The sequence below is a fragment of the Sturnus vulgaris genome, unplaced genomic scaffold, assembly GCF_052056855.1.
Source record: "Sturnus vulgaris isolate bStuVul1 unplaced genomic scaffold, bStuVul1.hap1 Scaffold_141, whole genome shotgun sequence".
NCBI lineage: Eukaryota > Metazoa > Chordata > Aves > Passeriformes > Sturnidae > Sturnus > Sturnus vulgaris.
Genome location: NW_028276063.1, coordinates 1,700,034 through 1,714,632, shown reverse-complemented (window position 1 = coordinate 1,714,632; position 14,599 = coordinate 1,700,034). Strand labels below are relative to the sequence as shown.

At 57.0% G+C, this 14,599-nt stretch overlaps 2 protein-coding genes across 2 annotated transcripts; both read right to left on the bottom strand.

Annotated features, from left to right (window-relative positions):
• Positions 1–1,246: 1,246 nt before the first annotated feature.
• LOC148219421 (uncharacterized) lies at positions 1,247–3,111 on the bottom strand. Its single transcript, XM_088157648.1, has 2 exons — positions 2,491–3,111; positions 1,247–2,304 (listed from the first exon to the last, which is right to left on the bottom strand). The coding sequence occupies exons 1-2, from the start codon at positions 2,684–2,686 to the stop codon at positions 1,718–1,720; spliced, it is 783 nt and encodes a 260-aa protein (XP_088013774.1). The 5' UTR covers positions 2,687–3,111; the 3' UTR covers positions 1,247–1,717.
• A 7,791-nt stretch (positions 3,112–10,902) lies between these two features.
• Positions 10,903–11,835, bottom strand: LOC148219420 (olfactory receptor 14J1-like). The gene has a single exon (XM_088157642.1). It carries the CDS (start codon positions 11,833–11,835, stop codon positions 10,903–10,905), a length of 933 nt encoding a protein of 310 aa, XP_088013768.1.
• Positions 11,836–14,599: the final 2,764 nt, after the last annotated feature.

Sequence of the window (14,599 nt, the reverse complement as noted above, 5' to 3'; positions counted from 1 at the left end):
TAGGACCAAGACTGTCACAAGAAATGGCATCAGCACCAAGAATGAGACCAAAATCAGAATGGACACCGAGACCAAGAGTGGGAGCAGATCCAACACCGGAACTGAGACCAGCACCACTCCAGAACTGGAACTAGGACTAGGACCAAGACCGAGACTGAGAGTGTGACCAGCACCAGAACTGGCACTGAGACCAAAACTGAGGCCCACACTGACACAGGAACCGGCACTGGGAGGGCTCCAGAACGGCTCTGGTACCAGCACTGGCACTGTGAGAACTCTGGGACTGAGACAGAGTGGGACCAGAACAAGCACAGAGACTGACATCGGCACCAAGACCGAGACTGGCACCTCTCTGGGACCGGGCCTGAGGCTGAGATTGGCACTGGGAGCACAACAGGATCAACACCAGCACCAGCACCAACACTGGGACCGAGACCACTCCACGAATTAGACCGAGACCACTCCACAAATTAGACCAAGACCAAGACTGAAACAAGAACCGGCACTGGCACTGAGACTGGCACCGCTGTAGGACTGAGAATGAGACCCAGACCAGCACCGGGACAGAGACCGACACCGGCAGCGCTCTGGGATCTCCGCGTTCACTCCGGGGAGTTTTGGCTGCGCCCCCGCACGGGACTGGGCAGGACTGGGAGGGACCCCTGGGTGGGGCGGGACAGCCTCGGTTCCCATCGTTCTGGTGCAGCCATCCCGGTCCATATGGTCCCAGTCCATGTGATCCCAGTCTGTACAATCCCAGTCCATGTGATCCCAGTCTGTACAATCCCAGGCTGGATGGCCCTGATCCAACTGGTCCCAGCCTGTGCAGTCCCAGTCTGGAGGATCCCAGTCCATGTCATCCCAGCCCCCATGATCCCAGTCTGGATGCTCCTGCACGGCTCACACTGCCAGGGTCTGGAATTCCAGTTCCCAGCCAGGAAAAGATGTTCCTGCCCTTGAAGGCAAAGCTCTTCAGAACGGGCCAAAAGCCAAGTGCAGCAAGACCTTACAGGGACATTTCACTGCCAGCCTTCCTAACTTCACCCATGGCTGTTGGAGCTCCTGCACGGGCAATTAAATCAGGGGAGGGTCTTTGGTGGGAGCTGCCCTGGGTCAAGGGAGACCCTGAGACAGAAACAGAGCAGGCAGGGAGAGACAGGAGAAAAAGGAGGACACAAACACAATCAGATGAGAAGGTGCCACTGAAAACAGAACTGCAACTGACTGGAAGTGAATGGGACAGAAGTCAGGAATTGTGAAGCTTTTATTTACTATCAAATCCATCCCTTGGCAGCCAGCCCCACACAATCTCAATCCCAGCACTCCAAATTTGGATCCCATTTTTCCCAATCTCCTTCCAACCCCTTCTCACCCTGGTGGCTGTGGAATCCAGTAAGGTTCACGTGGGATTGAGTTGTCTTGAGGATCCACTTTGCAGTTGGATTAAGCCATTTTGGATTAAAATTGAGGTGCTTTCAGAGGGATTTGAGAGGTTTTTAGGTGACCTAAATCCTCTTGGCTTTTGGTGTGAAAAGAAATGGAGAAGAGAGAAAAACTAAGGCCAAAACAAAAGGATAACCAGCCAGGTGTCTTCCCCAGATGGATCCCAGAGAATGTGGGTCACCAGGGCTCTGCTCAACATGAGTTCTGCAGTGGGGGATGGAGTTGGAGCAGCACACAAGTTGTTCTTGCACTAGGGGGATTTACAGGGATTGCATTAATGCTGCCTCTGTTGGTGTCTGTTCAAAGCTGAGCTCTGAGAGAAGTTTGTCCCACACTCAGGACACTCGTAGGGCCTCCCCCCAGTGTGGACACTTTGGTGGCAGATCAGGCTGGAACGCTGCCTGAAGCCCTTCCCACAATCCCCACACTTGTATGGCCTTTTCCCAGTGTGGATGTTCTGGTGGCGGATCAATGTGCTGCGTTCACTGAAGCTCTTCCCACACTGCCCACACTCATAGGGCCTCTGCCCAGTGTGGATCTTCTGGTGGCGGATCAGGCTGTTCCTCCATCTGAAGCTCATCCCACACTCTGAGCACTTGTGGGGCTTCTCCCCATTACAAAGCTGCTCATGGACCACCAGCTCCGAGCTCTGGCTCCATCTCTGGTCGTCCCCCCGGCCCAGGCTGGGGCTTTCCGCCTCAGATCCCCGCCATCTGCGTTTGCAGCCCCTCCTCGTGCGGGATCTCCGCGGCTTTTCCTCCCCGTTGCATTCCTGTGCCGTGGAGCCGCTCCAAACGGCCTCTTCCACGAGGTTCTGCCGCGGGGATTTGCCCTCCCTGCTCTCCGTGCTCAGCTCCTTGTCTGGGGCAGGAAGGACAAGCAGAGGATGGGATTTGCCTCCGTGCCAGAGGGAAGGGGAAGGAGATCCCCCCAGCGCGTCCCCGGCAGGACGGCGTCAGCAGCGGGGTTGTCCTGCAGCCGGGGGCCGTGCTGGGCTGGGAGATGGAGCAGGACAGAGGGGAAAAGGGGCACTGACTTCCTCCTCACCTGCCTGGGGCTCCTGGGACATCTTCCTCTTCCTCACAGCCTCCTCCTCCATCGGGCAAACGGTTGCGAATGGGAAATCCTGGTTTGGGGAAAAACAAGGGATGTGCGCGTTGTGTTGTGGGTTCCTCCTGCCCAACTCCATCTCTACAAGTCCCCGAGCATCTCGGGTCCATAAAAACTTCCCAAACACCAACATTCAGCCCTGAAAATGCCTCCCACGAGTTCCTGGGAATAGTCCCTCCCCTCTGGTGTATGGGGGTTCCCCCCAGTCCCAGCTGCTGGGGGTCACGCTTGTATTGGGGGTCCCCCATCTACTCGGTCCCCGCCCTCCCCAGGCTGCTGGGAGTCCCAGGAATCCAAAAAGCTCCCCCCTCTTCTGTCTCCCCATTTAGGGATGCTGGGGGTTTTGGGGTCCCTTCTCCCCTTATTCTCTGCTTTGGGGTGCAGGGGGTCCAAGGAGTCCCCCCTGCCCCTCTCCAGGCTGTTGAGGGTCCCAAAATTGCAGCACTACCCCCTCTCTGGGCTCCCCACTTTGGGGTCCTGGGGGACACAGGGCTCTGCTCCTCCAGACTCCCAGGGTTCCCTGATGTCCTGGTATTGCCCCTCTCCACTCTCTCCACTCTGGGGGTCCCCAGGTTCCCCCCTCTGGCTCTCCCTCGGGGTCCCGCAGCCCCTGGCTCTGGGCTGGAGGTGACGGTGCCCAACTCGGGCAGACACAACCCCCACTGCAGGGGAGACCCCACATCCCCCTGCTCTCTACCAGGGCTCTGCTGCCACAGCCACCAGCACACCCCAAAAACACCTCCTGGGGACCCCCCAGTGTCCCCTCAAGGGGCATTTTCTGCTCAGCTTTGCAGTTCTGCATTCTCCAAACATCCCTTCAAAATAAACCCAACCCAGGGACCCTCTGGGATATCTGGGCCGAGCTCCCCCTCCCCAGTCACCTGTGGGGGCGATGGTCCCATGGATGGGGGACCTATGAATTCAGGGAGCGCTCGACCTCCTTCCTCCTCCTCCTTTTCTTGATCCTCCTTTGTCTTTCCTCTTCCATCCCTCCTCCTCCTCCTCCCTAACTCTCCCTCCTTCCCCTGCTTCCATCCCTTCTCGCTCTCCTCCTTCATCCCTCCTCTTCCATCCTCCTCCCCCAGGAGCAGCGACACCCTCGGGGCCGTTCCCGAAGCCCTCGCAGCCCGCGGGAGGAGCGGGGATGGAGCCGGGACAGGTCGGGATGGGCAGCGCGGGGCTCTCGGCTGCTCCCACCCTCTGGAGCCGGGGGGAACCTTACTGGGGATACTGGGAACCACTGGGAATGACTACGAGCATGCTGAGAGCAACTGGGATATACTGTGAGTGTCTGTGACCTTACTGGAGTGACTGGAACCACAATGGGAAAAAACAGGACCATGCTGGGAGAACTTGTAACACACTGAGGGATACTGGGGAGTCAGTGGGAGCTACTACTCTATACTGGGGGCAACTGAGCATGACTGGGATCATGCTGGGAGGGACTGGGATCATCTATCGAGTGACTGGGACTATGCTAGGGGCACCTAGGATCGCACTGGAACTGGGAGCAACTGGAAGCATGCTGCGGGAGACTGGCATCTTACTGGATCATAATGGCAGACACTGGGACTGCACTGAGGGTGACTGGGAGAGGCTGTGAGCAACTGGGATCAGTCTGGAAGCAGGTGAGGACAACTGAGAGTGATTGGGAACGTGCTGACAGCAACTGGGATACACTGGGAGAGACTGAAACCACAGTGAGGGGAAATGAGAGTAACTGGAACTAGCTGGAATCATACTGGGAGTAATTGGAATAGTACTGGGAATATCCCAGAATGACTGGGATCATACTGCAAGCAGACTGGGAGTGACAGGAAAAGTGCTGGCCACAACTGGAACCATATTGGGAGTAACTGGGAGCAACTGGGCCCACAATGGGAGTGACAGAGAGTCACTCTGGGCATGACTGGAATAACACTGGGAGGATCTGCGAGTGACTGTGGTCATACTGGAGATAACTGGAACCATATTGGGGGGGACTGGGTACAGCAGATTGTACTGGGAGAGACTGGAACCATACTGGGAGTGACTGAGTGCAATTGGGCCCAGACTGGGAGTGACAGGGAGCATGGACTACTGAGAGAAACTGGGATCAGGCTGGAGACAATTGTCAGTAACTGGGAAAGACTGGAATCCTTCTGAGCTAACTGGAACCTTACTGGGGCAACTGGGATATAATGAGAGTGTCTGTAACCGTACTGGGGGAACTGGAATCACACTGGGTACAGCTGGGACAAAGCTGGGGACAGCTGGTGCCATACTGGGGAGACTGGAACCACACTGGGGGACACTGGCAGAAAGTGAGACATTGCTGAGAGAGACTGGGGCTATTCTAGAGATCATCCTGGTAAGAACTGGGAGAAACTGGAACTGTTCTGGCAGCAACTGGGATCATACTGGGATCACAGTGACAGCACCTGGGTACATGCTGGCTGAGACTGGGATCACTTCAAGGGTGACTGGAATCATACTGGGATGGAGTGGCAGTGGCTGTGAACAACTGGAATCCTGCTGAAAGCAGCTGGGAAGAAATGAGAGTGACTGGCACCATGCTGGGGGTGACTGGGATATACTGGGAGAGACAGGCAGGCACAGGGATTATACTGGAGGCTACTGGGGTCATGCTGGCATTGACAGGGAGCAACTGGGACCACACTGGGGACCACTGGCATCAGACTGGGAGTAACTGGAATTAGACTGCAAGTGATGGAGACCATACTGGGATCATACTGGGAGTGTCTACAGTCATACTGGGATTAGAGTGGGTGTGACTGGACCCTGACTGGCAGTTACTGGGAGCTACTGGGCCCATGCTGGGAGCACACTGCACACACACTGGGAGCAACTGGGATCAAACTGGGGGCAAGTGATCCATGCTGAGGGAACTGGGAGTGGCTGGGAAGGACTACAAGATTGTTCAGGGCAACTGGGATATACTGGGAGAGTCTGAAATATAGGGGTGGTGACTGGGACCTAAGTGGGAGCGAGTGGGAATGTGCTGGGGGGAAAACTGGGACCGTGCTGGGGCAACTGGGGGAAGTGTGAGTGACTGGGACCCTGGTGGCAGAGACTGGCATCATAATGGACTCATACTGGCATTGTACTGGGAGTGACTGGGACTGTGCTAGGGGAAACTGGGAGAACTGGGAACACACTGGAGCAAAATGGGAGCAATTGGGACCGAGCTGGGGGCAACTGCATCATAATAGGAAATGACTGGGAGTGACTGGGCTCATACTGGGAGTTCCGAGGAAACGGGAACCACACGGGGGGAGCAACTGGGCTCATACTGGGAGCGACTGGGCTCATAGTGGGAGCAGCCACTCCCGGCTCCCGCACCCCGAACCCCTTTCCCGGCCATGCCGCCCCTCCAGCCCCAGCACCCCCCGCCGGGGTCCCGGCAATCCCAGGGGTCCCCCCCTCTCGGGCTCCCCGCTTTGCCCTTCTGGGGCTCTCCTGTCTCTGGGCTCCCGCTCAGGGAAGCCGCGGCTCTCCCGGGGCTCCCCCAAACCGGTGTCCCCCCGCCGATCCCGCCGCTCCCGCGCGCTCCCCACCTGGCCCCGGCACAGCTCGCAGGGCCCGGCCCGGGAAGCCCAACCCCCACCGCGGGGGGACCCGCATCCCCCCGGGCCCCGCCGGGGCTCTGCCGGCACCCACCGGGACCCCCAAAAACACCTCCCGGGGACCCCCCGATGTCCCCCCGAGGGCCATCTGCGCCTCTGCAGCCCTGCAACATCCAAACATCCCCCCACCAAAAAAACCACCAAACCCAGGGACACCCCCGGGATATTTGGGGCGAGCTCCCCCTCCCCGGGCACCTGCGGGATGGGGGGCGATGGTCCCGAGGGGGCTGCGAGTTCAGGGAGCTCCGGGGTCGCGCGCTTGATTCGCTCCTTCTCTGCTCCTGCTTCCTGCTGCCGCTCCGCCTCTTCCTCCCTCCCTCCTCCTCCTCCCCCGTTCCGAGCCCCGAACTGGGAGGGAATGGGGCAAGGAAAGGGCGGGAACTGTGAGGGGAAAGGGGCGGGGTCAAGGAAAGGGCGGGAAGTGTGAGGGGAAAGGGGCGGGGTCAAGGAAAGGGCGGGAACTGGGAGGGGAAAGGGGCGGGGTCAAGGAAAGGGCGGGCACTGTGAGGGGAAAGGGGCGGGGTCAAGGAAAGGGCGGGAACTGTGAGGGAAAAGGGGCGGGGTCAAGGAAAGGGCGGGAACTGTGAGGGGAAAGGGGCGGGGTCAAGGAAAGGGCGGGAACTGTGAGGGGAAAGGGGCGGGGTCAAGGAAAGGGCGGGAACTGTGAGGGGAAAGGGGCTGGGTCAAGGAAAGGGCGGGAACTGTGAGGGGAAAGGGGCGGGGTCAAGGAAAGGGCGGGAACTGTGAGGGGAAAGGGGCGGGGCCAAGCAAAGTGCGGGAACTGTGAGGGGAAAGGGGCGGGGTCAAGGAAAGGGTGGGAACTGTGAGGGGAAAGGGGCGGGGTCAAGGAAAGGGCGGGAACTGTGAGGGGAAAGGGGCGGGGCCAAGCAAAGGGCGGTCAATTCTGACAGACAGAGGCCACATGGAACTCAAGGGCCACAGAAATATTGCCAGGCATTCTAGAAACAAGACACCACTGTGGCAGACAAAGGCCTCATGGGGTCTAGGAGATCTCTGTGTCACAAAGGAATCTCATGGAAGCCACAGGCAGTTGTGACATGGCATGGCCTCATGGAACCCTTTTGCCATTGGGACATTGCCAGCTCTTGTGGAATCCAGTGCCCATTGTGACACAGCACAGCCTCATGGAAACATGGGCACCATTGTGACACAATGGAATCTCATGGCAGCAAGTGTCAGTTGTCAACACAGCACAGCCTGATGGAACCCAGGGGCAAGGGGGACCCTGCCATGGCTCGTGGAAGCAAGGGGCCATTGAGACACAGCGAGGCCTCTTGGAACCCAGGAGAACATTGTGGGGCAATGAAATCTCACAGAAGCAAGGTCCAATTTTGACAGTGTGTCATAACAATGATCTCCTGGCTTCCATGAGGCCCCGCTGTGTTTACAATGGACACTTGGCTCCCCAGGATCCCATGGTGTCACTGTGCTCTCCTGTGATTCACGAGGCTGTGCTGTGTCACAATGGACACTTGCTTCCTCTGAGGCTGGAGATGTCCCAGAGGCACCGGGTTTCCATCAGGCCATGCTTTGGCACAATGGGGCCCTGGTTCCCTGAGAACCCATTGCAGACTTGGGCCTATTCAGGGTGTAGATATGGGAAATTCTAAAACAGGTCCTGAATTTTTAAGTGAAGAATCCCTTTAAAAGAAAATAATCCAGAAAGGATGGACATACTTCAAGAAAATTTCTTGAAGGCAAAGGAGCAGACTGACCCTATGTGCCAAAACATAAGCCAGCAAGGACAATAACTGGCCTGGTTGCACATGGAGCTTTTGCAGGAACTCAGGGGGGAAATGGGGCTACATCAACTTTGGACAGAGGGGCAGGAAACTCAGGAAGTGTTCAAGTCTGTCGCTAGGTCATGCAGGAAGAAAATCAGAGAGGTGAAAGATTAATTAGGACATAACTGGCCACTTCTGTGAAGGACAATAAAGATGCTTTTATAAATACATGAATGGCAAAAGCAGATACAAGGAAAACCTCAATTTCTACTTGGGAGGATATGGTTACCAGAGATGAGGAAAAGGCTGAGATACTTAAGCCCTTCTTTCCCTCAGTCTTCAACAAGAAGACAGCTTGTCCTTACAAGTGTAATCCTTTGGTGACAGATGGGGACAGGGAGCAGAAGAGACCCCCTGTAATCCTGGAGGAAGCAGCTGGGGACCTGCTGAGCCACTCAGATGCTCACAGGTGTCTGTGGGAGCAGATGGGACCCATCCCAGGGGGATGAGGGAGCTGCTGGATGAGCTCCCCAAGCTGCTCTCCATCATTTCTCATCAGTGCTGGCTCAGCAGGGAGGTGCCAGAGGACTGGAGGTGCCAATGTGAGCCCATCCCCAAGAAGGGCTGGAAGGAAGATGTGGGGAACTGCAGGCCTGTCAGCCTGACCTGGGTGCCTGGTGAGGTGATGGAACAGATCACCTTGAGTGCCATCACAGGGCACCTCCAGGCTGGCTGAGGGATCAGAGCCAGCCAGCGTGGATTTCAATATCTGCATTGATGATCTGGATGAGGGCATTGAGTGCAGCATCAGCAAATGTGCAGATGGCACCAAGCTGGGTGTGAGTGTGGATCTGCTGGAGGGCAGGAGGGCTCTGCAGAGGGGCCTGGACAGGCTGGATCCAGGGCCCAAATCCAGCAAGGTGAGGTTTAACAAGACCAAGTGCTGGGTCCTGCACTTTGGCCACAACAAGCCCAGCAGTGCTCCAGGCTGGGGACAGAGTGGCTGGACAGCAGCCAGGCAGAAAGGGACCTGGGGGCACTGATGGACAGCAGGCTGGACATGAGCCAGCAGTGTGCCCAGGTGGCCAAGAAGGCCAGTGGCTCCTGGCCTGGATCAGGAATGGTGTGTCCAGCAGAACCAGGGCAGTGATTCTTCCTCTGTGCTCAGCCCTGGTTGGGCAGCACCTCGAGTGCTGTGTCCAGTTCTGGGGACCCAGTTTTGGAAGGACATGAGAAGGGCAACCAGGGGTCTGGAAAACAGGTCCTGTGAGGAGTGGTTGAGGGAGCTGGGGTTGTTTATCCTGGAGAAGAGGAGGCTCAGAGAGACAAAGTGGTGTCAGGGCACAGGTTGGGCTTGATGATCTCCAAGGTCTTTTCCAACCTTGCTGATTCTCTGAAACCAACCCTGGAGCACTTGCAGGACGAGCCCTGGGCCTTCTCTTCACAAGGTCCAGCAGCTCAGGTCCCTCAGCTCCTCCACCCCAGCCCCAAAGCCCATCCTGTCAGTCCTGCAGAGCCTCCCCAGCCCCTCCTCATTGCCCACAACAGGGAGCCCCACACCCAGACACAGCAGCCCAGATGTGCCCCCCTGGCCTGTGGTGCCTCTGGCAAGGGAGCAGCAAGAGGCACTGCAAGACCCTGGAGACAATTCCTGCAGCACTTGTAGGATGATCCTGCTCCCCAAGAGATGTTCCCATGGTGCCAGCTCAGGAACTGAAATGGGGAGTGGGGTCAGAGAGGAAAGGGCAAACAGTGAGTGACTGTTTGAAGGGGAGCGAACAGGTGTGGGCAAGAGGAAGAAATCTGGAGCAGGAAAGAAAAAAGAAAGCAAAAGTGAATCAAAGTAAATGCTCAGGGCTGTTTGGAGGTGGCTGAGAGGCAGCCCTGGCTCTGAGCAACAACGTCTGCAGTGGGACAGGAAACTCACAGCTCATGGGAACAAACTTTCTGGCTGACTCCAGAGGCCACGACAAATCTGAGTGGTTTCCCTGCCGTCCCCCAGCCCTTGCTGGCCCCAGGGGCTGATGGCATTTGTGCTCACTCAGCTCCATGTCCCCACAGCAGCACCATGGGGGTGCAGACCCTGCTGTGTGCAATGCAAACAGGGGCTCCTGAGCCAGTGCTGCCGTGTGTGTGCCTGCAAGGATGCGGCTCCTGTGAGAGCTGGGGCAGAGGCCAGGGCTGCAGAGGGGGAATGTTGTTGGCAGGTGCATGAGGACGCTCTGGGACACTGCCCTGGGGTGTCCAGCACAGTGGGGATGGATCAGCCCCTGCTCTGCTGCTCCTTGCCAGGGTGTCCCCCTTGCAGGAGCTTGCAGAGCACCAGCCATGCTGTTTGCCCCCAGCCTGCCCACGGCCAGCCTGGGGCTGCTCCCGGGGCTTTTCTCTGCTCAGCATTGGGCTGGCCAAGTGCTGTGGAGAGAGCCTGGCCAAGGAGCCTGGAGCCCCCAGGCCCTGCCCTGAGGCGTCAGTGCTCTGCCCCAGCAGTGCCCATGGCCTGTCCCTGCTGCAGCCCCGGCACTGCCACCCCCAGGGCTGTGCCCAGCCCCCAGAGCACTCAGGCCCTGCAGGAACACGAGGGCCAGGAGGGCAGCGGGGCAGTGGCACGGGAGCAGCACTGGCAGCACCAAGTGCTGCTGCTGCTGGGCACAGCTGCTGTGCCAGCACTGATCTGCCCCCAGCTCTGCACACAGACATTGCTGCTGCAGCTCCAGAGAAGGGAACAGAAGGGGCATCTCTGGAGAAAACTTTGCTGGGAGATCCTTAATTCATTAAAGCCACCGAGGCCACAGCTCCTCATTAACAGTCTGTGGCTACAGGGAATATGGAGAGAACCAAAATGAGAAATGGCACAATGACGTTTCTTTGTGGACAATATTTCACCAGTAAAACAAAGGGAACAAAACACACAAGCAAACCAACAAGAACTATCAAAAATTACTTTTATTAGAAGTGATTTGCATAAATTTGCCAACAGTTCAATGCTCCTGAAAGCATCCAGTCATCAGTGTCCACACTGCAGCCTTGAGCTCCTGATTCCTCAGGCTGTAGATGAAGAGGTTCAGGGCTGGAGGCACCGCTGAGTACAGAACTGACAGTGCCAGGTCCAGGGATGGGGAGGAGATTGAGGGGAGCTTCACGTAGGCAAATGAAGCAGTGCTGAAAAACAGAGAGACCATGGCCAGGTGAGGGAGGCAGGTGGAAAAGGCTTTGTGCCGTCCCTGCTCAGAGGGGATCCTCAGCACAGCCCTGAAGATCTGCACATAGGAGAAAACAATGAACACAAAGCATCCAGAAGCTAAACAGACAGTAACAGCAAGAAGCCCAAGTTCCCTGAGATTGGATTTGGAGCAGCAGAGTTTGAGGATCTCAGGGATTTCACAGAAGAACTGGCCCAGGACATTGCCTTGGCACAGGGGCAGGGAAAATGTATTGTCCGTGTGCAGCAGTGAATGGAGAAAGGCACTGGCCCAGGCAGCTGCTGCCATGTGGGCACAAGCTCTGCTGCCCAGGAGGGTCCCGTAGTGCAGGGGTTTGCAGATGGACACGTAGCGGTCGTAGCACAAGATGGTCAGGAGGGAAAACTCTGCTGACATGAAGAACATAAAGAAAAACACTTGTAAAGCACATCCTGCACAGGAGATGTTGCTGGTGTCCCAGAGGGAATTGTGCATGGCTTTGGGGACAGTGGTGCAGATGGAGCCCAGGTCGCTGAGGGCCAGGTTGAGCAGGAAGAAGAACATGGGGGTGTGCAGGTGGTGGCCGCAGGCTACGGCGCTGATGATGAGGCCGTTGGCCAGGAGGGCAGCCAGGGAGATGGCCAGGAAGAGGCAGAAGTGCAGGAGCTGCAGCTTCCACGTGTCTGCCAATGCCAGCAGGAGGAAGTGGCTGATGGAGCTGCTGTTGGACATTTCTGCACTCTAGGCATCAGGGACTGTTGAAAGAAGGTATTGATAAAACTGGGACCAACTTGTTTTAGCCAATCCTATAAAATGTTCTTTGGAATCCCTTCAAACTTACTTCTCTTACTTTGGGCAGTCATTTGCTAAACTGTTCTATTTTTGAGTTCATGGTTTTGCTGCTGAGTTTGTGCCTCATCTTCAGCATTGCTCTCAGCCTGAACACTGGGGAACCCAGAGGGAAAACAGGGCTCCCTGTGCCCCAGTGCAGTCCCACCTACTGGTCCCACACAGTTGCCCTTTGCTTATTACACCTCCCTCTAATTCGGGGTGATCAGACTTAAAATGTGCTGGAAAAATAAAGTGGCGTTTTTGGACGGTCCAGTTTCAAAGTCAGTCTCTGTAAACTCTTCTCTCTTGCCCTGTGTAGCTGAACAGGAAGGGATACCAAGAGTTGGTCTGGCTCTCTGCTACCTACTGAGAGCTGTTTGTGTGTATCCAAGGCTTGTCCCTGTCACTGCTCCCAGAGCCCACCCAGCCCTGGGGGCTCAGCTCTGCCCTGCAGAGCCCTCCCAGCACAGGGCACTGCCCAGGGGCATCTCCCTGGCAGCAGGGCCTTAAGGGCAGCTCACACAAACAGAGATGCTGCAAGACAAGGAGCTGCTGCTGCTGTCTGTAGGCAGAGGAGGGTGAGGAGGCACTTTGTGAGGGAAATCTGAGGTAGATCTGCTGATGCCCAGGGGGACAGGACAGGAGGCTCAGTGACACAGACACAGCTGACAGCCCCTTTCCCTTCCCTTGAGGAGAAAGCTGAGAGCAGCCCTGGCCATGCAGCACCATCTCCACAGCAGGAGGAATCTGCCCTGATGGGGGTGGCTCCTTGCACCTCCAACTTCTCCCCACAGTCCTTGGAGAGCTCCCAGGCAGGCTGAGAGCTGTCCCTGGCAGGTGGCACATGGCCTGGGCTGGCCAAGAGCCCTGAGGGCTGCAGGAGCTGCTCTGCAGGACAGCCCTGGGCAGCCCTGGCTGCAGCCCCAGCTTCAGCCCCTGCAGCCGTCCCTGGCAGCAGGAGCCGTCCTGGCCTGTCCCTCTGACGGTGCCCAGGGCAGCCCCGCTCTGCAGCACATCCTCCTCTTCCTCCTCTGCCTCTATCTCAGAGAAACGGGGAGAGTCCTCCTGACACATCCCCCAGGCTGTGGGCTGTGCTGGCTCCAGGAGATGCCTCCAGGAGCACAGGGGACATTGCCCTGCACCCACACACTCACCATGTCCAGGGCTGTGAAGATGTTTCCCCAAGTGCAGTCTCAGCTCAATGTCTTCCCAGTCCTGATTGCCTTGAGCCTGTCTGTGCCTGGCTCCTGTGCCCTCAGTGCCTGCAGCCAGTGCCCTCAGCCCTGCTGGGCTGGCAGAGGAGCTGCTCCTCAGCACAAATGTCTTTTTGAAGATCTTCTTGGTTGAGCATGGGAGCTTCCTCTGTGCCAGGAGCCTGGCCCAGCTCAGCAGCACAGACACAACACAAGGACTTGAATGAAATTCTCAGGGATTTGGTGCTGTTTACATCAGACTCAGTCCCTGAGAGAGTGTTCAGAAATTCTTCTCAATAACTCAAATTTAAAATGAAGCACTGAAGTTTCTTGAAATTTTAATATGTCCCACTGAGGGACACGACTGAGATTGTGTCCCCAGGTTCCTATTAGAGCAGAACACTGGAGGCAGTGATGACAGGGGGGACAAACAAGGGAAAGGTGTCTGTGATGCTGAGCAAACCTGGATGTGTTTCAGGAATGCAAAGGGCCAAGGGCTGGGCCCCAGCCCCTGGCAAGGCAGATCCTGTCCCTCCCTCATTGCTCAGGGCTCTTCCCGGGCCACTGGGCTCTGGGCATGTGCAATGCCAAGGGCAGCACCATGGGGCGGCCCCTGCCAGGCTGCTGAGCAGGGACAAGGAGGCAATGAGGCCCCAGCACAGCAAGGCTCACTTGTCCCCTGCTGGCCTCAGGCCCAGGGCCAGCGTGCATGGCCCAAGTGCTGCAGGAGTTGGCTGTGTCAGGGCCTTTCAGCTGCTGCCCATCCCTGTGCCCTCTGCAGCCCAGGCTGTCCTACGGTGTCCATGCCCTGCACCTCTGTCCCTGCAGGCTGTCGTCATCCCCCGGCTGCCCCACCTCGCTGGCCCCTTCCTTTGCTGACAGCTCTGCCTCCTGCCTGCCTCTGCCTGGACACACAAAGCCTTGGGCTGCCCCAGACTCCTTCTGGGGGACGGGTTGCACCACAGCCCTGCCCTGGGAGAGAAATTCTTGTCTCCTTATATCCAGTCTGGCCTTCATCAATTTCCCTTGGCATTCATTCTTTCTCAGGCTGTTTTCTGCTATATCAAAAGGATCCACCGTCTCTGAAACTGTCCTTCAACCCCTCCCAGGGCTCTCTTTTGCTCTCCTCAGTCTACACTGCATTGAGCACAGAGCTCCTTTGCCCCTACACAGTGCTCATATGCTTGCAGCCTCCAAACCCTACCTGGGGACTTTTCTGGGCCTTCTCCAAGATCTTGGCAAATGAGAACATTCTGCCCATAGTGTAAGAAAATCACCAGAGGACAAGGCAGCCACACCTGTCTGTCCTGGCTACATTTTTCTGGGTGCAGTCCTCGGATAGATGGAATTTTAGCTGTAGAATCCCAGTTTTGGCCATTGACACCTCGGTGAGAAGGGCAGTTCTTTTCCACTGGAAGGAAAACACTGAGCCCCATGTTTGGTGGTAGATGAGAGACTGCCTGCAGGAGGCC